The sequence below is a fragment of the Pan troglodytes genome, chromosome X (genome assembly GCF_028858775.2).
Source record: "Pan troglodytes isolate AG18354 chromosome X, NHGRI_mPanTro3-v2.0_pri, whole genome shotgun sequence".
NCBI lineage: Eukaryota > Metazoa > Chordata > Mammalia > Primates > Hominidae > Pan > Pan troglodytes.
The window spans coordinates 15,428,804-15,453,982 of record NC_072421.2 but is presented as its reverse complement, the minus strand read 5'-3'; the positions used below and the strand labels follow the sequence as shown (position 1 = coordinate 15,453,982).

The 25,179-nt window shown below is 35.1% G+C and overlaps 1 protein-coding gene across 4 annotated transcripts in view; it reads left to right on the top strand.

Annotated features, from left to right (window-relative positions):
• The window catches only part of FANCB (FA complementation group B), a 172,067-nt gene that overhangs the window by 11,715 nt on the left and 135,173 nt on the right, over positions 1–25,179 (top strand). For 2 of the 4 annotated variants that reach the window (XM_063804383.1, XM_054676918.2), the window contains exons 3-9: positions 2,109–2,261; positions 3,488–3,580; positions 8,261–8,389; positions 10,765–10,931; positions 16,262–16,692; positions 16,808–17,045; positions 17,567–17,888. In XM_063804383.1, coding sequence (XP_063660453.1) covers positions 2,109–2,261; positions 3,488–3,580; positions 8,261–8,389; positions 10,765–10,931; positions 16,262–16,692; positions 16,808–17,045; positions 17,567–17,888 — 1,533 coding nt within the window. Of the gene's footprint in view, positions 1–2,108; positions 2,262–3,487; positions 3,581–8,260; positions 8,390–10,764; positions 10,932–16,261; positions 16,693–16,807; positions 17,046–17,566; positions 18,094–25,179 lie in introns of those variants that run through there. The other 2 variants (XM_063804382.1, XM_009438791.5) reach the window with 1 other exon arrangement.

Genomic DNA, 25,179 nt, shown 5'->3' with positions numbered 1-25,179 from the left:
AACTTACAAAGATAGGTAAAATACAAACAAGCATAAATTAGAATAAATAATGAAAACAAGGTTAGTGTTTTCCCAGATCAACACTTCATAAAAGCCCGAGGCATGATGTTTAATGTGGTAATAGGACTTGAAACAGAGCTGAATCTAAAGGAATACATGATTAGCTTTTTTCTTCTTAGGCTTTCTCTCTTGGGTAGGAATTGTCTCTGCAAGTTTTGACAAGAATCTATGTGGCAGGTATTTCAAAATTGAGGTCATTGGCCGGGTGTAGTGGCCCACGTTTGTAATCCCAGTGCTTTGGGAGGCCAAGGTAGGAGAATTGCTTGAGGCCTAGAGTTTGAGACCGGCCTGGGCAACATAGTGAGACCCCCATCTGTACAAAAAATTAAAAAATTAGCTGGGCATGGTGGCATATGCCTGTAGTCCCAGCTACTTGGGAGGCCGAGGTGGGAAGATTGTTAGAGCCCAGGAGTTCAAGGCTGTAGTGAGCTGTAATTGTGCCACTGCACTCCAGCCAGGGCAACGGAATGGGACCCTGTCTCAAAAAAAAAAAATCCATCTGTCAATAAAATTGAGGTCATTGTCAAGTATACCTGAAGCATAGCTATTGGTGTGTTGTTGATAGAGGTTAATGTATTCTGGTGCTGTGCTGTCTAATATGGTAGCTACTATCCAGATGTAGTTATTCAACTTTTGAAATGTGGCTAGTCTGAATTAAAACATGTTGTAAATGTCAACCATCAAATTTCAAAGATGAATAGAAATGGTAACATCTCTCAATTTTTTAATGATTACATTGAATTGAAATGACAATATTTTAGATATATTGTGTTAGATATATTAAAATTTCATCTTTTTACTGCTACCAGAAAATTTAAAATTATATGCCTTATATTTGGGGCTCACTTACCTTTCTATTGGATGGCACTATTCTAGAGCTATAGATTGCAAATATGTGTGTGCACACATGCATGCATGCATAGTTCTGTGCTGTTTGCCTGCCAAACACATTCTTATTACTAATGTCTTTTCCCATAGTCCATTATACTCCATGATACTGGTGGGAGAAAGGGAGGATATGGGTTTACAGAAAAGCTGTCTCTCTGCACAAGTGAAGGATCAACTTTGGCAATTAGCCTTATAGGGGAAGATTCATATTTGGGTATGTGGGTTGAAGAGCCTTACTTTCATTCTTGCTCTAATGTGAGCTACCTTCCTGTATCATCTAGATGATGTATCTGTGCTCCTGGAATTCTGAGAAGGGGTTTTAGATTTTTTGTCTCAGGGAAAAGGGGGATTTGATCCTCATGGTGTTAGTTTACCCTGGGACCAATCTTGAGGCTTTCAGCTATATGTACCATTAAGAAGTTGTCCTCTATTTTAAACTTGAGGTCTCAGGTTCTGATATAAACTGACCAAATCATTCCGTGAGGCTAGGATGGTTCTGGCTGTCCCACTTTTAGGACCCCTCACCTGTGTACCCGATACTAGCTGTATTCCCCTCCACACCCACATCAGGGTTTAAGGTTTTAAGCTCATCTTGACTCTATTATAGGTTATTTTCCATTAAGAGCTCTTAAGGTGTCTACTAGTACTGTCTGGTTACCTGACAGTACTGCAGCTGTCAGGTATGCAACAGAATGCAACTGAATTCCTTGGGTAATTTGTCTGATCATAAATACATATACACTAAGACTTAATGGGAATGAAGGTCATCCTTAAATTAGCTGTGCGAGAGAAGGAATCTTCACTAGAGTTTGACTCATGATAAATGTTAGAATTTCCAAAGGTTAGTCATGAAAAGTGTTAGAGCTTATAAATAGATTACAATAAAATTTTGATATAGAAATCAAGAATGTGACAGTCCCTGGACAAACCTGAATAAAATATTAAATCTAAGTATCTTGCTATTTATAAAGTTTTTATAACTCTTATATTTCCTCATCCCCTAATATCTTTATTTTATTTTAGTTTTTACTATTTTCATTACTCATTTATAAGATTGAGTTTTACAAATGACAACTACATGAAACAAAAGGACTTAATTTATTTATTTCACATTCGATTTTTTCTTGTCTACTCCTCCTATAATGCTCCCTTTCTTTTAGGTTGCTGCTAAATGGGAAAAACTTAGCTTAGTACTGATAGATGACTTTATTGGAAGTGGAACTGAACAAGTACTCCTACTTTTTAAGGACTCCTTGAACTCAGACTGCCTGACTTCATTTAAAATAACGGATCTTGGAAAAATAAACTATTCGGTAAGTTCTATTTACTTATTATATGGTATTTTAAGAACCATTTTAGAAAATTTAAGTGCTCAAAAGCTTTGACCTATCATTTAAATATTGGTGGTTTTATACTTAAAATTTTGAACTTTAAAAATATATAGATTGAATCTTTTAAATATATACATTGAATCTCCTTTCAACAAATGTTATACAAATTGACCATGCTTTTGATATAAATTTGAATTGTAGTACATTTGGTGATCACTTAAGTGACAGCAGTACTATAAATTAACTTTATTTTTGCTTCTGAAAATCACATTTTATACCAATAAATATAATATTGGATTAAATAAGGAATAAAATGAAGCACAATTGCTTTAGTAAAGGAAGTAACAGCTCACAATATCTTGAGATATTGGACATAAGGGAAATTATGCCCCTGAAGTTTCAGATCAATACAAAATCTCTCTAAGCCTCAGTTTTTTCATTTGTAAAATTAGCATAATTTTAATTTTCTCCGGTTATGGGATTTTAGGATTTTTTAAAAAGCTAATGAGAGCCCAGGAATTCAAGGCTGCAGTGAGCTATGATTATTATGTTGCACTTCAACCCGGGTGTCAGAGCAAGACACTGTCTCTTAAATAAATAAATGGAAAAATGTTTACTCTTTAAAAAGAAAGCTAACCAGCTGATACTTTGTAAAGCAGTATATAAATGTTAGGTGGTAGTAGTAGGAATCATAATAATTTTTTTCCAGTTACAAGAAGGTGATGGGGAAAATATATAGTTTGCCTTTGTTTATTTTTTTTTTTTTTGGAGACAGAGTCTTGCTCTGTCATGCCCAGGCTGGAGTGCAGTGGTGCAATGTTGGCTCACTGCAACCTCCACCCCCTGGGTTCAAACGATTCTCCTGCCTCAGCCTCCCAAGTAGCTGGGATTACAGGTGCGTGCCACTATGCCTGGCTAATTTTTTGTATTTTTAGTAGAGACAGGGTTTCACCATGTTGGGCAGGCTGGTCTTGAACTCCTGACCTCAGGTGATCTGCCCATCTTGGCCTCCCAAAGTGCTGGGATTACAGGCGTGAGCCACTGCATCTGGCCTATAGTTTGCCTTTTATAAAATAGTGTGTATTTTATACACACTAGGGAAACTGTTCTGACTGGATATACTTTAATTGTATTTTGTTAGTTTTGTGAATTTTCAATTGTTGCAAAATTTCAGTCTTAGTGTATTTATTTATTTATTTATTTATTAGAGTGAACCATCGGATTGCAATGAAGATGACTTATTTGAAGACAAACAAGAGAATCGTTACCTGGTGGTTCCACCTCTAGAAACAGGACTGAAAGTTAGTGTCTGTTTGCTTCTTTTGCTTTTCGATTAGTGTTATTCTAAATGAAGGAAAGAACATTGAAAGAAAGGTCCTTAAAATATAAGCAACTTGGTGCTTGGGTAAAAATGGTATTTCAAAGGATCTTTATCTTTTTGGCACCTCTGTACAAATATTATGATACTACTTATAAATGTATCATCTAAACATACCTTTTTTGTAGTAAGACTATATAGATTTAATAAGCCTCATGAGAGAAAATAGAAGCAGCTCACTTTTGAAAACACATTCTTTCTGGGATCAGTATACCACAGTATCTTTTTAGAGTAGCAGCGAATATGATAAATCATAATACATTCCAGACATGAACAGTTTACTCTCATATTTTCCATAAAAAGCTCCACAAAAGAGTTTTTTTTTTCCCAAATGTACCAAGGTAATGAACATTCCCTGTAAAATACTGAGGCTTTGCAAAGAAATGTCAAAACAAAACAAAATTAAAAAAACCTAATGATTGTCTGTGATTCCACTACTTTGCAATAACCAATTTTAACACTTTGGCCTGTATATTCTTGCAGATTTTTAAACGAATATACGCATTTCATAGAAATGTGATTATAAGATGTATGTTCTTTTGTAAGCTGCCTTTTTTGTTTATAGCATTTTCAAATATACAGACACATTCCAGGAATACAGTGATTATCTCTGTATCCCCAATACATTCAATTCTTGTTACTTTTAAAAATCTTATTGGCCTCATGTGTTTGTGTTTGTGTGTGTATGTGTATATATATTTTTGTAGAACCATTTAAAAGTTGCACATGTTATATTTCACTCATAGGTATTTCAGCAGGAATCTCCTAAAAATAAGGATATTCTCCTCATGCAACTATAATACCATTATCAAAGTTAGAAAATTGTTAATGATCCCTTAATCTTATTTGCTATCTTGTCCATATTCAAATATATTTAGTTATCACAAAAATGTTTTTATAACTGTTTTTTCCAGGATCCAATCTATCAAAGTTTTTACTCGCATTTGATTATATCTCTTATTGGTCTTTTTATGTAGAATAATTCCCCCTTCCCCCTTTTAAAAATTATGCTAAAGAGGAGGCCACGCTAGTTGTATCCTCTCTTTTGGATTTGTCTCTTTTCTTGCTGTGTTATTGAACTTTTTCTTCTTTGCCTAGGGTTGGAAAACTTTTTCTGGAAAGGGCCAGGTGGTAAATATTTATACTTTGCAGGTTGTTTTAAAATTATTTTGCAACTATTTCATTATTAGAGTGAGTTCACTTTAATAAATGCTTATTGAACACATATTAGACATGAATTTGAACAATAGATAAACATCATAACAGACAGAACCATGAATGAAGACATTGATCTATTCAAAATTTTTGTACCCTGAACAAAGTAAAAGTAATAAGACAAATTGTGAAAAAAGAAATTGTAATACATGACAAAATATTAATTTTCTTAATATAAATGTACATTCTTCTATAGTATTTTTGTGAATGTATAGTGACCCAACCTTCTCAGAGGAAAAGTTATTATAGTTGCTAAAATATGAATTACTTATATCTTTTTACTCTTGCAGTTTCACTTCTAGAAATCTCTTCTAAGGATGAAGATGATTTTACAAGAATGTTTATGTAGTATTTATAAACTACAATATTGGTCCAAATCTAAACATACATCATTAGGAGTATGATAAGTAAATTGTGATGTGCCTGAACTATGGAATACTATGTAGCTGTCAAAAAGAATAATGTATATTTTTATACTGATTTAGAAATGATGCCAAAGTACTTTATGAAAGCATGACTTTATGAAAGGCTTAATTTATGAAGCAGGACCAACTCTCCTGATTAAAACTGAAAATGATAGATGAAGTCTCCTTTAAAAACATTCTTAGAAGCTTCAAAAAGCTGACACTCTAAGAATAAATTATCAAATCAAACTTTCAAGGCTGGAACCCAGAGAGATAAGCAGAACACTGATGCTACTTTTGCCCTGGGAGCATGTGTATTGAACTTAAATTGGTGGTGCCCCAGGCATCTGACAGAAACAAACAGAAAATCCTGTCTGGAAACACACATTCATCCTAGCCCTCATAAATCTCACAAGTAATTTTTCAAAGAAAATGAGCTGTCCACAGAATAACTAAGCACATAAAGAAAAAAGGCATCGTGAGTAATTATTCACAGAAAATAACCAAACAGCATCTCTTTCAAGCAAAAACACACTGAAATAAAAAACTCAATAGATGACTTTAAGAGTTAAAGAGATGAAAGAGATACAGAGCAAATTAGTGACCCCGAATATATGAGAAAAATTATCCAGAATGTAGCACAGAGACAGGGAAAATATGAAAGGCTTTAAACAACATTAAGGGAAGGAAGGGAGGAATGGAGGTGGTGGATAAGAGATAGTTGAATATCCATTTTGTTTCAAGTATCCATATTTTAACAGTAGCTTTCAATGTAGATAATAAAGTTCTAAATGCTGGAAGGCCTTTTAGAGATGAACAAGCCTACCTTTGCACCATTTTGCACATGACGTAACAAATAGCCAGAAAGGTTACGTGACTTGCAGAGCTAGAACTAGAGTCCATTTCACTGTTCTTTCTCCCCTGAAATTTGTATTCTAATCAGTTACTGGAAGGGGAGATGGGGAGACCAGGACCTTAGAGAATCTTGTACACATGTACACAGATGTTCATAGCAGCATTGTTTATAACACTGCACAACTGAGCATAACCCAAATACCCATCAATTGGAGAGTGGAGAAGTAAATCGTGGGTAGTCATATGATGGAATACTGTAAAGCAATGGAAGGAATGAACTACAGCTACTAGTGATAACATGGGCAACTCTAAAGCCTGATACATGCAGAGTGATTCCATTTATAAAAGGTTCAGAAGCAAAACACCCAAAAAACTTAAAATACTCCTTAAGAATTCATACAAAGATTGTAAAATTTGAAGACAGGCAAGGAAATTATCTTAAAAGGCCAGGGTAGTATTGACTCCAGGGGAGAAAGGGCAATTATTATTGTGGAGGGCCCCTGGGCAGCTCCTGGAATGCTACTTTTTGATTTGGGTGGAATTACATGGGTGTCGGCTTCATTATTAGTCTGTAAAATGTTATTTTGTACTGTGCATTCTTCTGCACGTATGATAGAGATCACAATAATGAACAAAAAAGCAAGGTTCAGTGTCGTGCAGTACGATATGCTCCTGTATTTGGTTTTGGGTGGGTTTTTGTTTGTGCAAAGGAAAAAGCATTCCTTAATATGCACATGGAAAAGTTCTGGGAAGGTACACAATCTATTGGTTTTGCAAATGGGATTGGGCATCTAGGAAGAGAAGGTGAGGTGTACTTTCACATTGTTTAAATTTCTTACCATGTGTCTAATTTATTTTTGTAGTTTTATAGCAAAACTTCACAGCCAAGATTATTTAACTACTCTACTCAATCACTATATTGTCCTGGAGTAAGGGGCATGTTAAGGAGGAAGGAAGAGTGAACACTGACAATTTTCGAGGGTGCATTTCAATCTGCCCACATAGTTTTTTCTTCTACTCCCCACCCCTCCAGTAGCTCAGTTGTGGCTACATACCTTTGATGGGTACATCTGCCTCCCCCGTCACAAATTACTGAGTGATGGAGTGTGAATCATGTGCATCTCACAGAACTAGGTCAACATAAGAAGTTTTAAAATATTAGCTAGACGCTTTACATACTTTGTGCAATAAGGTAACACATAGGAATAATTCAGTCTTCACTCTCCAGTTTCTATTTGTTGATTAAAAGAAAAAGAATTTACTTGCTTTGAAATGTAATTTAAAAGAAAAGAATCCCAAACAATGATGCATTTTGTTGCATACATCTAGAAAAATATGTTTTATTAAAAGCCAGATGAATACTCAAACAGCCTCAGATATCCACCTGAAATGAAACAACTTCTATCAGTTCAATGACATGACTCTTTAAATTTTCAGTAGCAAACTATATTCTGTGAATGTTTCATCCTTAGTGCTGAAATCTAGTTATCTGGTATCATAAAAGGAATGGATTGCTGTATGCCCAGTTCAGAGCCAAATTGTTATTTTTTTCAGTAGTTTTCAGTAGACTCTAGCACTGAGTTTATTAGCACAAAAATAAACATAGTTTGGGGGCTGTTACAATTTTAATTTTATTTAAAAATTTTGCTATAAAGGTTACATGAACAGAAAATTTCGAGCAGTATCTGATTAAAAGTGATATTTTCTATTCATTATGATGTCTTTGCTTATGTGGATGCCTTGTTTTTGAAGCAGAAACTATTTCAAAAAGAAAAAGTTATTTTGTGTGGGGTGAGTGTATTTGTAGGCCTTGATTTTTATTTACATTGATTCGAAGTTACTTAGTAACTCACTAGTGAAACATGCTAATATATTGCCACTCTCTCAATTTGATACATAAGCTCTATGTTGCAGTTATTTTTTATATTTTCCTTTGAAAGAAGATACATTTTTTAAACTTAGAGACTTAAAATCTATAAACAAAACAGTTTTGCTCTGAGAAGTATTTTATTTTCTATAGAAAAATGAATTGATAAGCACATTTGGAGAAAGTATTTCCTGAATTATTGGTATGTCTGGTTTCATTTGAAATCATGTTTCTTGCCACTATTTTTCTTTCTACTTTACAGGTTTGTTTTTCTTCTTTTCGGGAATTACGGCAGCATCTGTTGCTTAAGGAAAAAATTATTTCAAAATCTTACAAAGCTTTAATAAACCTAGTTCAAGGAAAAGATGATAATACGTCAAGTGCAGAGGAGGTAAAAGTAATCATGTGACCATTTTATCATTTTATGAGTTGAAAATCTATAAGCTATTGAAAAGTTATTTAAATTGGAATATTAGAATATATTAGAAAATGCTGCTCAGTGGATCAAGAAGAAAAGTAGCAGAGGTTATAATGGTGGACTTTTATGACATTGAAAAATATTTGATTAAGGAGCCAATATTTCATCGATTTATAGGTAATTCTGTAGCATATTAAAATTTCAGTTATCAGGAACCTTGGGGAACAAGTCCTTTTATTTACAGATTTAACCATTAAACTTTTTTATTTGTATTGTTTGGATAGAAATTACTCATAAGTGAATTATGTATTTACTGACTTCTTAAACAGAATATACTGAGTATTATTTAACTTTGTATTGGTGATGAGATAATTTTATTATTAGGATAATGATTGTTCTTTTAGTCTGTTGGATTGTTTGTTTCTAAGGTTATTTTTTCCTCTAGCAAATGTTCCTACACTGCTATGGGTTTTTTTAGTCCTTCTATCTGCTTTTTATAATTTTACTCTCTTTTTCCTTGTGGCTGATCATCATAAGATCCTCCTCAGGGCCGGGCGTGGTGGCTCATGCCTGTAATCCCAGCACTTTGGGAGGCCGAGATGGGCGGATCACGAGGTCAAGAGATTGAGACAGTCCTGGCCAACATGGTGAGACCCTGTCTCTACTAAAAATACAAAAATTAGCTGGGCATGGTGGCTCGTGCCTGTAATCCCAGCTACTTGGGAGGCTGAGGTAGGAGAATAACTTGAACCTGGGAGGCGGAGGTTGCAGTGAGCTGAGATCGCGCCATTGCACTCCAGCCTGGGTGACAAGAGCGAAACTCCGTCTCAAAAAAAAAAAAAAAGAACCTCCTCGGGTCTCTTATGTGGTAACTTATATCAGTACATTAATGTAGGAAGTTAGCAAAAACTGCTGAAACTTCATAAAAATAATATTTATGCACATTAATTTCATACAGAGAAAGGCACAGCATAGCAACACTATAAGTAAATCAGTAAGAGCTGAACTAATGTTGCATTTTATTCCCTCAAGTCACTGTAGTGCCTAGCTCTGACTTCCTTCTGGATTGACCATTCTTGTCATGGGCTATGCTTTGTGTTTGTATTTCAGTCTTAGCCATGTAAGGGTTTGGGTCCAAAATATGATCTTGTTAATGTAATAAAACGTAACAAAAAAACATTGTGTTGCATTTCTATATTACTGTTCTAATTTCCTGGGAAACCTCATGAAAGTCATTGTTAAAATTGTTTCACCATTTCCTTTCCTCACCTCAATGATTTTGCCAATTTTAGAAAGGGGAAGGGTTGTTTAGAAATTAATATATTGAAACCACTATGTGCAAGGCCCCATTTTTGGCTCTTTACATTGTTAGTTTTAAAAGCAAACCTGGCAGGTAGTAAAAATTTCCCCAGGTTTCAGATGAATAGCCTGCTTCAGAACTCGCAGCTACTGGCAGTAGTGTCAGATTCCTGGGAACATATTTAGTCTCCTATTGAGTGAATGCCTCTATCTTTCTTTAGTAATTACCACATAGAGAGGCAGTATAGGGTAATAGTTAAGGAAGAGCATGGGCTCTGGAACCAGTTGGCTTCAGTTCAAATCCCAGCCTTGCTACTTGCTAACTGTGTGACCCTGGGCAAGTTACATAACTTCCCTGTACCTCATTTTTCTAATCTGTAAAATGTAGATGATAATACCACAGACCTAGGGCACTAGGGTTATTGTGTGGGTTAAATGAATTGATACACAAATGGCATTTGGAACAGTGCCTGGCATAAAGTAAACACTCAATAGATGTTGTATATTATTATTATCGTTACTATTATTCTTATTACTACTCTTTCGAATGTTATATATCCACATGTGTGTGGAAATGAATATGGCTTGGACTTTAAGAATAAAATTTTAGCAATAAGCTATAAGTAGTCTAAAGATAGTTTAATCAGTTTTATTCATACAACAGTTTACAGTTATAGGCTTAGTGCAAGTCACTGATAAAATACAGACTGGATTATTTTCAGTATAACTGGGGTACATATTATCAGACTTTTTTTTTTTTCAAAATGGACTCCAGGTTTACCTCCCTTTTGGCTCTTTGTTGGATACCCCATCTTGCCATACCCCAGTCATGCCATGCCTCTTGATCTGAATAGATAGGGAATTTTATGTATTTTATACATTTCATTTTAGTAAATTGTGTATAATCTATAATATGATATGTTATTTGTTTTTAAATGTTTGGGCCATAAGCCCTAGCCAAAAGCACACTTAACTTTTTTTTTTTTTTAGTTTTGCTACAGACGGTACATATTTTATAATCAGTTATTTAAACTTTTTTTTTTTATAAGGAATGTCTTGTTCCTCTTTGTGGTGAAGAAGAAAATTCTGTCCATATCTTAGATGAAAAGTTATCAGACAATTTTCAAGATTCAGAACAGCTAGTAGAGAAGATATGGTATCGTGTAATAGATGATAGCTTGGTTGTTGGAGTGAAAACTACATCTTCTTTGAAGCTGTAAGTAAATTCCAACATGTTAACACTGTCTTGATGCTCCAGAACAGTACTGTCCAATAGAAATTAATGTAAGCCACATGTGCAATTTTAAATGTTCTAGAGGCCATATTTAAAAATGTAAATAGAAGGAAGGGAAATTATTATTACTGTTTTTTTTGAGACAGAGTCTCACTTTGTTGCCCAGGATGGAGTGCAGTGGGATGAGCTCGGCTCACTGCAACCTCCACCTCCTGGGATCAAGCAATTCTTATGCCTCAGCATCCCCAGTAGCTGGGATTACAGGCACGCACCATCATGCCCGGCTAGTTTTTGTATTTTTAATAGACGCGGAGTTTTGCCGTGTTGGCCAGGTAGGTCTCAAACTCCTGACCTCAAGTGATCCACCCACCTTGGCCTCCCAAAATGCTGGGACTACAGGCATGAGCCACCATGCCTGGCCGTTTTAATGATATGTTTTATTTAACCCAATATATCCAAAACATTATTTTAACATGTAATTAGTATAAAATTATTAATAAGATATTTTGCATTTATTTTTTCATACAAAGTTTTAAAAATTTGGTGTGTATTTTACATGTATAACACATCACAATTCCAACTAGCCACATTTCTAGTGCTTAATAGCCACATGTATCTAATAGCTACTCTCTTGGCCAGCACAGCTCTAGAAGTATCTCTTTTACACAAATGCATTGAGTTAATAATATGAAGAGGATGAGGTTTATGAAATTAAGATGCTATAGTCTCATGGTGAAGATAATCAAACAGCATACAGAACTTTCTAATCAAAATATTTAGAGGTATTAGGGATACTTAGAGACTATTGACCAAAGTGAATAGGTAAAAATTTAGTTAAATAACAAAGTATCTCTCTCTCTGATAACAGACGATATTCTCTTTTGGGATGTTGAAATCATGGATAGAGAAGTATTGTGCATGCCATCTATATCTGCAGTCTAACAAAGAGCTTTTTAGCCAAAACAGGCTAAATACAGGCATTACAGTAACTACATTGAATTTGAACCACAGGTACGCAGAGAAACCAGGTAGTGCCTTGTAATAGGTGATGGCAGTATATTTGAGCAGCTTAACACAGTAAGGGAGCCAGACTACTTATCTAGTGGGTTTGAGATATGGATTTATTGTTTTGTTTCAGTGAATTTCTAAGCTGTTTTGGGCTGGTTGATCATCTGGGTTTTTCTTCTCTCTTCTTTAATGTGGTACTCTATATTAATCAATTTTGTCTTATAAAATCAGTCTTGCATTCTTGTGATAAACAGTTTGTCACTGGACTTGGTTTGCTCTCCTTTGGTCAAGAATATTTGCATCTAAATTCATGAGTGAAATTGGCTTGAAATTTTCTTGAATGATACTTGCCTGATTTTAGTATCAAGGCTATACTAGTTTATAAATGAATTGAGGAATATTTCCTTTTTTCCTGTTCCCTGGAGCAGTTTGTGTAAATTTGGAATTACCTATTGCGGGATCTGGCCAGCAGCCCGCAATGCAACGGGGCTCTCTCTTTGTTCCTAGGCAGATTGGCAGGTTGAGAAATAACAGACACACACAAGATAGTGAAAGCTGGGTCCGGGGGGTCACTGCTTTCTGGTCCCACAGTGCCAACAATGCACTGGATATACCAGCATTTATTATTAAGGTTAGTGAGGGCGGGGGTAGGTTAGTGAGGGATTTAGGGTCGTTTGATTATGAGGTGAGATGGTCACGTGGGGATGAAGTAATTCTTTTTTTTTTTTTATTTTTTTATTTTATTTTTTTTATTATACTTTAAGTTTTAGGGTACATGTGTGAAGTAATTCTTTAACATAACATTTGTATGTAGAAGTACAGTACATTTTTGTATGTAGAAGTACAGTATACAGAGATAAGAATTTACAATATAGTGTGTGTGTCAGTAATTTCTAACAGAGCCTTAAAACAGAAACACAATCTTTCTATAACCTATGATTAGCAAGATATTAATCAGCAGTAACAATTGCAACAAAAGCTGGTTACTAACAATCCATGGGAACAGGACGTGAAGCTAGACAACCGGTTAGACCAGAAATTCTCACAAGGGAGTATGCCTTAACCCTAAAGAGGCCTAGAAGAGCCGCGGCAAGATGAGGGCGTTTATAGCCCTATCTTATCCATATGGACAGGCGCCCCCTGTGCGTCCATTTATAGGCTCTCCACAAGGGTCGCATTCCATTCCCAGAGCTATGAACATCTGCTTTTCTGGGATAGGAATCTTGGTGATGTGAAACCTCCCTGACTGCACATCCATTCATAGGCTCTCTGCAGGGGGAAGCACATCACGCGCTGTTGGCTGTTGGCTCGTTCTGGCAGTCCAACCTGGCATTGTCTTTATGCAATCCTGCATGCAATTTTGTATTTACAATAATCAGGAGCATTTCATCTTTTATTCCGTAGCAGTAGTTTCAGGGGGTCTCCCTACAATTACCTACTCTTTGATATTTGGTTGTAGTCGCCTGGAATGCAGTAGAAATCTGGCATTTTCTTTGTGAGGTGACTTTTAACTACTGATTCAATTTCTTTAATAGTTACAGGATTATTCACATTTTTATTTATTCTTGAATACATTTTGCTTATATTTTTCTATTAATTATTACATTTATTAGCATAAGTTGTTCCTAAGATCCTCTTTAGATATTTATCACTGTGTTGTTAGTGTTTGTCAGTGTCTTTTTATTCCAAATCTTATTTGTGTCTTCTTTTTCCTTGATCTTGCCAGAGTTTCATCCATTTTATTAGATCTTTTCAAATAATTAAATTTTTTGTTGATCTTCAATTGTGTATTCCCTGTTCATTTCTGATCCCTTATTATTTCCTTTTACTTTATTTGGATGTATTCTATTATTCTTTTTCTAAATATTTGACAATGACATGATTAAGTGCAGATTTCTTTTTTTTTTTTTTCCTCCTTTAGATTGTTGAGCTTCCTCAAACTGTTTTGTTTTCTTCTGGCAATTCAAAAAATTCTTAGTTCTTAATTCTCAAAATACTGATGCTTCCTTACTTTCTCTAGTATCTGTCTCCTTCTGGAACTTCAGTTAGTCCTCTGTTAGATCTTCTCATTCCATACTCTATGTCTCAACATCTCTTTCATATTTCCTATTCACCTGGATAATTTCTTCTGATCTATATTCTTTTCACTAATTTTATCTTCAGTTCTTTCTAGTCAGCTGTTTAATCCAGTCATTGAGTTTCTAAGTTTTATTATTATTTGTATTATCATAAGTTTTATTCTTTCTTTTTTAGATCTGCCTGGTAATTTTTTATTCTCTATTTTCTGTCTTGTCTTTTTTTCATATGCTAAATAGAATTACTTAAAAATGTTTTTATATATAGAACATTTGAAACATACAAGCAGAATAGTGTGGTGAACCCTTCTGCCCATCACTCTGCTCCAGTAATTATCAACTCATTGCTAATCTTGTTTCATCTATACCTCCATGCACTCCTCACCCCCATCCCCCAGATTATTTTGAAGCACTCAAAGGCATTATATTATTTCATCTGTAACAATTCCAGTGTATGTATCTAAAAAATAAGAACTTATATAATTACCCCCCAAAAATTATCAGTAATTCCCCCAGTAAATGGTCAAATTTCCCATTTCTGAATTTAAAAATAGTTTTTCAAATCGTGAGCCAGATAAGGACTATAAATTGGACTTGACTGTTATCTCTAAGTCCTTTGTAATCTGTAGGTATCCTTTTTCTGTCTTTTTTTTTTCATGCAAAGTATATTTTATAGAAGCCAGGCAGTTTACCCTGTGAAGTTCTATAGACTGGATTTTGTTGATTACTTCCTGTGATATTGCTTAACATGTTTCTCTGTCTCCTGTATTTCCTCTAAATTGATGGTTAGATCTAGAGAGTGGGTCAGAATAATGCCTGAATTTTTGTTAACAGAATACTTAATAGTATTGCTTTCTTCCACTGGGAGGTATGTAAAGTGTGATCAGTTTCATTTTGTGATATTAGCAGCTATTGATGCTCATTACTTAGTTCCATTGTTTCATTAGATTTTATAACATGGTGGTATTCTAATTCTATTACTGCTTCTTTATTTATTAGCTGGAATACTTCTATAAAGAGAAACCTCTTCTCATCAATTATTTAGTTAGACCCTCAAGTATAGTTTGTAATTTAGAAATCAGAATTTGAGTGCAAGAGGTGCTTATTTATCCTCAGTGGGTTGTTGTTTCTGGGCCTTTTTAGTAAGCAGAGGTAGGAAATATGTGTTTTGTTAGTTTGGTCTGTTGTGGTTTTGGTTTATTTAGAGATAAAATATACTGTAAGTCCATGCTGATACTTCCAATTCAGATTAAGGACTTCAGGTTTTTACTTATCACCATGATGTAAAAACTTCAAGGTTTTTACTTAACATCATGATGTATCTTCTTCTTTCTGTATCTTCTTTCTCCCCTATTGATAATCCCAATTCTCTGTTGCACCTACTACATAATTACTCTACAGTATATATGTAGTGTTCATAAAACAGCATTCCCAACAAAACAATAGTTCAATTAGTGCAAATTAAGATTTTTGAGTTCTTTTTAAATCTTTAGTGTAACTCATTAGACATACGGTCAAATTCCTGTATTAAAGGAGTTTTCAGTATTAAATTTCTACATTCAAGTTCTTTCTTTGGTCATGTCACCATTCTTACCTGTTTTACTTGATAAACTTTGACAATGCTGGAATGTACTACAGTAAGCCTGTATATATTTGTAAATTATTATAAATGTAGATATGGAAAGAATTGCTGAGGGATGAACAATATTCTGACTGAAAAAGCAGATTTTATTCAAGTCATTTAGAGGAACAAAAAATACAATTTTTAGTTTAGAGCTGTTTGCATTCTAACGTATCACCAAAATAAACTCTTAAAAAATAATGAGTAGGTTTTTTGTTGTTTCAAAAGAGGAGAAAAAAAAGACCAACCTGAAAGATAAAATCCTGGCATTATTTTGCCATTCCTTTATCTTAAAAAAATTTTTGTCTTACTTTAATTTCTCTTACTATCATTCCTAATACCATTCCTCTATCTTAAAAATTTTACTTTCCTAAAACCTAGCATAGTTACAGTGTTTTTGCTTGCCTTTTGAGAAGTGCTATCACAGGACCTTTAAAAATGTGTTTGGCTTTTACTCTTAACTTTTTGATATATTTTACATTTGAAATGATGTTTTCTAGGAAAGGAAAGAATAAACATTTTTTACTGTTGTTTGTATGACATTTAATCATCAATTTGATTTTAAAGAATGAGCTTTTAGATTAAACCAAAGTCTGGGTTTTTTACAGGTCCCTGAATGATGTGACTTTATCATTGTTAATGGATCAAGCCCATGACTCCAGATTTCGGCTTCTTAAGTGTCAAAATAGAGTGATTAAGTTGAGTACAAATCCTTTCCCAGCACCATACTTGATGCCATGTGAAATAGGATTGGAAGCAAAAAGGGTCAAGTTGACCCCTGATAGCAAGAAAGAGGAAAGCTTTGTTTGTGAACACCCATCTAAGAAAGAGTGTGTACAGATAATTACTGCTGTAACATCTCTTTCACCACTTTTAGCATTCAGTAAATTTTGTTGCACTGTACTGCTACAAATTATGGAGAGAGAAAGTGGTAACTGTCCTAAAGATCGTTATGTTGTGTGTGGCAGAGTTTTTTTAAGTCTAGAAGATCTTTCAACTGGGAAGTACCTACTGACATTTCCAAAGAAGAAACCTATAGGTAATTTTGTTGGCACTTTTAGATTATATATTTAATTGAATTAGAAAATTTTAAGAATTCTGTTTATCTGATAATGGGCAGAGTTTAATGATAGAGCTTGTGACTTTTTTTGTAGAGCACATGGAAGATCTTTTTGCACTTCTTGCAGCATTCCACAAATCTTGTTTTCAAATCACGTCACCCGGCTATGCCCTGAATTCAATGAAGGTGTGGCTCTTAGAACATATGAAATGTGAAATAATCAAAGAATTTCCAGAAGTGTACTTTTGTGAAAGGCCGGGAAGTTTCTATGGGACACTCTTCACTTGGAAACAGAGAACACCATTCGAAGGGATTTTAATAATCTATTCCAGGTAATGCATATTAAATTGTAATCAGTCCAGAGAAGTGAGTGTGTATGAGTGTGATCAGTGTGTGGTTCAACAGCGATCCGCATGTGTTTCGTATTATTGCCATGGCAATAATACAGAGCCATGGCCTAGCATGAATGGACGCATCGGCTTCATTTAGAAACTGAAGATCTCTGTTCTAATTTTATATTTGTTTTTGGCTTTTTTTAGTGCCTAGTAATTATTTTGAGATTTCCCGTTACCTCTCCTCCACAGTAAAATTTTAAAAAATATTATATTGACGTTATTACTCAGCAAAAAAAATTTTAATTGGAAACAATCTGATTAATATTAACTGACTCGATATGGGATATGTATATTTGATTGCTATAGTCTGAATTTTATCAATGCTCACGTACATAATTGGTTCTGTTTATCATTATGGTGTTTATAAATGAATATTAATTGATTACTGCAGTATATTGTACATGACTGCTTTGTGCTGTCCTAATTTTTGTAATATTTTGTTTGTTTTTTTATTTTAGGAATCAAACAGTTATGTTCCAGTGCCTTCATAATCTCATCAGAATTCTCCCTATAAACTGTTTCCTCAAAAATCTAAAATCAGGAAGTGAGAATTTCCTAATTGATAATATGGCATTTACTTTGGAGAAGGAACTAGTCACCCTTGGTTCTCTTTCTTCTGCCATAGCTAAACATGAAAGCAATTTTATGCAGAGGTGTGAAGTGAGCAAAGGAAAGAGTAGTGTCGTCGCGGCTCCTTTATCAGACAGAAGGGAAAATATCCATCCCTACAGAAAAGAACTTCAGAGAGAAAAGAAGAAAATGTTGCAAACGAACCTAAAAGTGAGTGGTGCCCTTTACAGAGAAATAACTTTGAAAGTAGCTGAGGTTCAGTTGAAATCAGACTTTGCTGCACAGAAACTGAGTAATTTATAATCATAATTTCAATTTGATCATATTTTAAAATATGTTTTCACCACCATATAAGATTTTGGTTCTACTTGCTATATGCCTCCTTTGTAAAAATAAACACCGAGGATTACTGTAGTAGAAACTTTAGTTTTGATGATGCACAAAATAAACAGCAGTGGTTCTCAACTAGGGCCATTTTATCTCCCTCTCCTCTACCCCTAAGGGGCATTTGGCTATGTCTGGAGATATTTTTTTTTGGTTGTCAGAAGTTGTGGGGTCAGGAAGGGGTGAGGCAGGGGTGCTATGGGCGTCTAGTGGATAGAGGAGACCAGAGATGCTGCTAAACATCCTACTATGCACAAGACAGCCCCCTACAACAAAGAATTATCCAGCCCAAAATGTCAGTAATGCAGAGGTTGAGAAATCCTGTCTTAGAGTTACTTAAGTGAAGACCGAAATGGCATAATAGTATTTTGGTCTAAATCTTTTAAAAACTTCATTTTTTTCTTGCTTTCTGCTTAGTAAAACCTAGCATGTAAAAATCAACTTCAAATAGATAAATTAAGCAAGGTTGTCAGGATCCACAAGTTTCTGTAAATATCAGTATTTCTCCTACAGAAATTTAAATGGCAGATTGTCTGGGCGAGACCATTAAAATGAAAGGTTTTGAAACCCTTGTCAATTTGAATGTTGTTACAGAGCTGCCCTGAAATTATGTAAGTCTATAAGAATGTGAAAATTGTAAGGCATTTTTCAGAAAAGCATCTCTCTTTCAAAAGGCTAAGTATACCTTACAGGCCACTGTTTAAAAAAAAAAAATGAAAACGCTTTTAAGCTATCTGAAATTCCAACTCTAGGCAAAATTAAAATTTAAAATTCTAACTAAAGTAACATAAAGAATATGGCACTCCTTAGGGACTGAGAAATTTAAAAATAAATGAAAATTCACTTCAGTTAAGAAGTGATTTATAAGGGGTCCAGTGAGATACACTTCAAAGGGATAAAAATTCAAGCTAGTCTTTTCTTTGAAAAATAAGAATGCTGGATTAATAAGAGAACGTCAGGAGAAAGAAAAAGACGCAAAAGGATATGGGCCAAAATAAATGTTCCTGATCCTTTTTGCTCTAAAATCCTTAAGTGAGATGCAGGTTTCCATCTCAGTTGAGAGAAATAAAGATGATTATAGAATGTGGCATCTCGTGCTTGTGGCTGTGAAGTGCTAATTCTCTCATGCCTTAGAAATGCTTATACCGAATGATCTTGTGATGCACATGGTTTTTAGAGAATATAGGTTATTAGTTTCTTGTCTTGGTTTTTATGATGGTCCATATAATAAGGGACCTCCTTTCCTAGTAATCCATTGCAAATTGAGATAGAACTCTACAGCTCTATCCCTATGAAATGTCAATGGAAAATATTTCAGACTTTCTGCATATGGAAATGGAATAAATTCAGGATTAATTGTAGAAATCTGGAAAGAATATGTGTCATGTGCTATCTGTTGAAACTGCCCATGACATGTTCTGAAAGAACAACCAAATATAAAATACAGGAAGTAAATTGTAAAGTAGAGATGGTGAAAAAACTAAACAGTCATCTTAGTAGAGTTGCTTAGGAAAAAAAAAACTAAACAGGATTTAATTGTAATAGTTTATGTGTAGGGAAGTTAAGATAGTAAAAATAGCATATTGCTTATTTTTAAATTATCAATGCAACCAAAAGATACAGATATGCCAAATAACTTACAAGTGAATTTTGTACTCCAGTATTTTTTTTAACTTACTACAAACTAGAAAAGCCGAAGTTGAAGAAATGACACTCTTGCCACTTTCATGATTCAGTTGTGTCTTTGCATCTACAAGCATATGTTATTGACCACTGCCCTGGTCACGACTCTGAGACTCCCCTCAAAAACACAGTCCTCCCAAATCCACTCTGCCAAATTGAAAATGAATTTTGTTTTGGAATGTAGCTAAGGAGATGCATGAAAACACCTTGATCCTGTACTCTTGTTGCAAATTATTTCAAAAACTGTAGACCCTTCAAGAATTCTAATAGTACACAAGTGACTCTCCTATTGTCCTCAGAGCATCTCTTTATACCATGTAGAATTGACTACTTAATTGTTTCTAGTGTTAGAAAGGAAAAGGTGTTATTAACATACATCTCTACCTGCTCTCCCCAGTAGAAACAAAAACTTCAACTCTCTTGGCTAGAAACCTGTGTAAAACTTTGCTTTCTTTTTCCTTTCTTTCTTTTTCCTTTTTGCCTAAAACTTGGACAATATCAGAAATTGAGAGGATTCCATTTTCTTCCTTGTCTTCTAAATTACAAAGATGTTACTTTCCATTCTAAGAATTTGGGAGTGAAAGATCTTTCATGTGTAAGCCATCTGAAGAATTTTAGGCTTCTGCTAAAGACAGTGTGGTGCAATGGAAAGAATACTGATACATAAACACTATTCTTAATTCTTCAAGGGTTTGTTGTTTTCCATTTTTGGACTTTCTATATTGGTTACTTGCATTGCTTTACTGCCTCAACAAAATAGCCCTGTCCTGTAAGATCCTACTATGATGAATATCCTTGCAATGCTAATGGTCTGGTCACTTTCTAGGGCCTTATTTCAATGATCCTGCCTTGCCTTTTTATTCAGTAGGGTGTCATACTATTCAGGTCCTGAACTTTAGTAAGGGCAGTAAATCAGACACCTACCATGCTTTGACTATTCAGATTTTTTGCTTTGCTACACCTGTGAGCAACTCTGCTGGACAACAGTACCTGTGTGCATAACTCTGGCTCATAATGGCCTTAGGTTCAGCTAGAAAGTTTCTTTAGCATCCTTAACTTAAATTATTCATTTCCCCACAGCAGCAGCCACTTACCACTAAATGTACAAGCAGTGCTATGGTCAGTAAAGCATGCTATTAGTAATCAGTCAAAATATTTAACACTAGATAGCAGGTCAGTCAGGAGTGAGAAAGAAGTACAGTCTGTTGATTACCTTTTCCACATCTATTTCACTTTTTTTCTTACTGAAACTCTCGTTTTGTCCAGGGAACTTCCTTTCCCATAGTTCATGTGATTGGGGAGGTGAATCTCATCCCTAGTTCCAGAGGTTAGTCCTGACTAATCTAAGCCAGTTAGTGCAAGACCTTTCCCTGGCAGCTGTTATTGGTCTGGGGTGGACACAAGACCTAAATTGGGTCTAATCAGACTGAGGGGAGGGGCTTGGTTCTTTGGTGAGGAAAAGACTGTCAGGCTGGAAGTAGGTGGCCCTTACTTAAAAAGTTGAGAGTTACCTTATAATCACAAGGCAATCAAGCCTTAGAATGAAATTGACACAGTGGAATGCAAATTTTTTTATTGTTGTACCTCAGAATCAAATCTAAATCTCACCCTTTTCCTGGACTGCCAATTACTAAAAAAAAAAAAATTCCTTGGCCGGGAGCAGTGGCTCACGCCTGTAATCCCAGCACTCTGGGGGAGGCTGAGGTGGGCCGATCACCTGAGGTCAGGAGTTCGAGACCAGCCTGGCCAACATGGTGAAACCTTGTCTGTACTAAAAATTAAAAATTAGCCAGGTGTGGTGGCACATGCCTGTAGTCCCAGCTACTTGGGAGGCTAAGGCAGGAGAATCGCTTGAACCCTGGAGGCGGCGGTTGCAGTGAGCCGAGATCGCGCCACTGCACTGCACTCCAGCCTGGGTGACACAGTGAGACTCTGTCTCAAAAAAAAAAAAAAAAAAAATCCCTTGTAACAGAACTCAGGGTTTCCATTACTTGTAGTTAAAATTGTTTCTAACTGTTAAAAATGGGAAAAAGAATGCCAGAGAATAAAGCAAGGGGAATCCCAGGATAGAAACAGTTTATTACAAAACAGGATGCTTTTACCTTTAAAAGAGTAGTAAAGAACCATCCACTCACCACCCCCATATGCCCCTTTTATTTCTGGGCAGTGGCTTGCTTTTTTTCCTTTTTGAGTTTATAATTCAATTTATTATACACTTGATAGTAGTATATACCTGAAAATAGATGCTTTAATTATTTTTTTATCTTCTTTTCTTTATTCCTTAGCTTCTCTCTGGTATTACATGAGGCCAGTTGATTTATTATGCCATCCTCATTGGGTAGAGGGATATGTCAGATTATTTAACTTGTTTCTCAATATTTCATATTTTAGAATATTAAATTATAAATGTAAGGGCCATATCTGTCTAGTGTGTTTCTTAGATATCTGAATTCAGACTTTCAGTTCTCATTTCTTTGTTTCTTTCCATTTTTTTGTTGTTGTTGTTGTTGTTGTTTTTGTTTTTGTTTTTGTTTTTGAGACAGGGTCTTACTCTGTTGCCCAGGCTAGAGTGCAGTGGCGTGATCTCAGCTCTGCAGCCTCCGCTTTCTGGGTTCAAGTGATTCTCCTGCCTTAGCTTCCCAAGTAGCCGGGACTACAGGTGCATGTCACCATGGCCGCCTAAGTTTTGTATTTTTAGTAGAGATGGGGTTTCACCATGTTGGCCAGGCTCATCTTGAACTCCTGACCTCAGGTGATCCGCCCTCCTCGACCTCCTCCCAAAGTGCTGGGATTACAGGCATGAGCCACTGTGCCCAGCCTCAGTTCTCATTTCTCCTGACAGCCATTCTCATATTCTCAGCTATATCCTCTCCAGTAGGAAGAGAAGGAAATCTTTATCAACTTGTATTGTTCTAGGAATCTTTCTGCTGGAAACAACTGATTTGATGTCATGGGACTGTTTAGGAAATACAATAGTATTGCTATATAAAAAGAGATGCATGTTATTATTAATTAGAGCTTATAACCTTTTCAATGATAACATATGTACTAAAACATGAGTGGTTGCCTTTTAGTATATACTAGGAATCAAAAGACAAACTTTCTAACTTCATTCTAACCTCATTAAAAAACAAGGTGATGATAATTTTAGTAGGTTTTTTTGTAAGCCTGATGAGATGTTTTAAGATTTAGAATGACTGAGTAATTTGGTTATGTCAAGTACAATAATCAAATCATCTTACAAATTATCCCAATAGGAAATCAATATGCTTTAATACTTGAAAGATTCTGGTAAAAGTAGTAAAAACATTGGGGGTGTGATGGGGGTCGGGGGTGATGGTGGTGGTAGAATCTGAAGGAGACCAGGACCAAATGTGTTCTTAATAGTCTGCAAAATCTTAAGAAAAACTCAACATGCAGCACATGTGTTATGCCCAGGAATGGTGGATAGGGCTTGGTGTGCAGGCTAGTCAGGTGTTTCCTGAAGCCAGTGCCAGCTGGAAGGGGAATTAGCCAGTAAATATAAATAGTAGGAAAAAGAATTATCCACAAGATTTAGGAAAACTGTTAAAATTATAGCCCACACTTGCATACCAATTTTCTATGGCATGGTGGATAATATAAATAGTGAATATTTATTGATTATTGTGTGGCAGACACTGATCTGAATGTGTAGTCCATGTGATCCTTACAACCCTATAAAACTGTGCTTCCCAGGATAGTAGCTATGAGTCATATAGGACTATTTATGTTTAAATCAATTAAAATAGAATAAGGTTATACATTCAGTTCCTTAGTTGATCCTAGTCACATTTAAGCTGTTCAGTAGTCACATAAGGCTAGTGGCTACCATTTGATCACTGCAGAGAACATTTCCAAAATCACAGAAAGTTATATTAGGCAATGATGTTATAAGATGTATACTATTAACTAACTCTGTTTATCGATAAAGAAACTGAGACTGAGACAGGTTAAATAATATATCCAAAGTCACATAGCTGGTAAGGGGTAAGGAACAGAGCCAGGATTCTAATCATCCAGTCCAGCTACAGAACCTTTGCTCTTTCACCACTATGCTATTCTGTGTATAAAGTCAGTTTGTAATAAAACACTATAATGTCTTGACAGTTTTGTATTACCAAAATGCATTTATTGTTGAAAAGGAAAAGTTGCACATAATACACAATTCTATAAAAGTATAAATCTGTTAATATAATTGAATTGTCAGGGAGAATGTGGGCCACATCATCCTAAATCCTGTAATGAGCAAGTTATTAGAGTTGGTTGATGGCCCCAGCTGAGTTTTATCTCTTGACTACTTCCCTCCAATTATGTCTAAATACCTGTGTGTCTGTTCCCTATTTCCTCTCAGTTGTCTTTGTTAGAACCACCAGTCTCCAGAATTATTGCATTACCATTGCTGGTTCATGTTTTAGGGACTTTTAAAATGAAAGTGTCAGTTCTCTAAATAGCCCTTTATGTAGTTTCTCTTTGAGACGTGTCTAGGCCCTGAGAATCTCTGAAGTGTTTGTCAGTGGCTGGTGATCACTGCGGTTGAGGGCTTGGGATTCCAGGGAAAGGTGCAAGGTGTCTAGCCAGGAAAACTTACATCTTTATTCTCTATGAGTACTACAGCACTTGAGAAGAAAAGGAGGTAGAATTCTGTTTTCTATTTGTACCTTTTGCCTGATCTAATCATTCCAAATGATATGCCTATAGAAAACATTTCACCTCTTGCAAATTATCAATAGTGTACAAAGTAGAAGGGAATATAGAGATATTTTATTCAATCATGTGTCTATAGAGGTTTCATTGAACACATTCTCATGCACATCTAAGTGCCAGATAAATTTAAGACTCTTGTTGGTTTTCAGAAAGCTTGCAGTCTTAGTGGAAGAGACAGTGGCAGAGAGTTGTAGGTGACATTGAGGTAATTAATACAAAGTTTTACTGAAGTTCCATGGGAACACCCTTATAGGGCACTATACCCAGTAGGGATACCCTCTGAGAGCAGGAGTTCTTAATTTTGGATAAGAGGACTCTTTGGGGTTCTGACAAAAGCTAAGGATTTCATGTTGGGGGCGGTTGTAAGATTAAAGTGGTATTTTAATATAATGGTGTTTTACCTCATCATTCAGAGAGAATCTCAGCGAAAAATGTCTACACAGAGAAAAAAGTTCAAACCAAAGCACTTTGAATAGCAAAAAGGGGTCTAAAATATTTAAATCATGATTTTGAAGTATTTCTTGGTTGAAAAACTGGTTTATTTTATTGGGGAACCGTAAAATAATTATATTTAAAGCTTTTTAGAAATAAGATTTGTTGTAAAAATTTAAATAACATATGCATGTACATTAAAGCAAATAACTTTTAAAAATCGATTACCTCAATTATTTTGCCCTATTTATTTGTTGTAGTTGAAAAAACATTACAT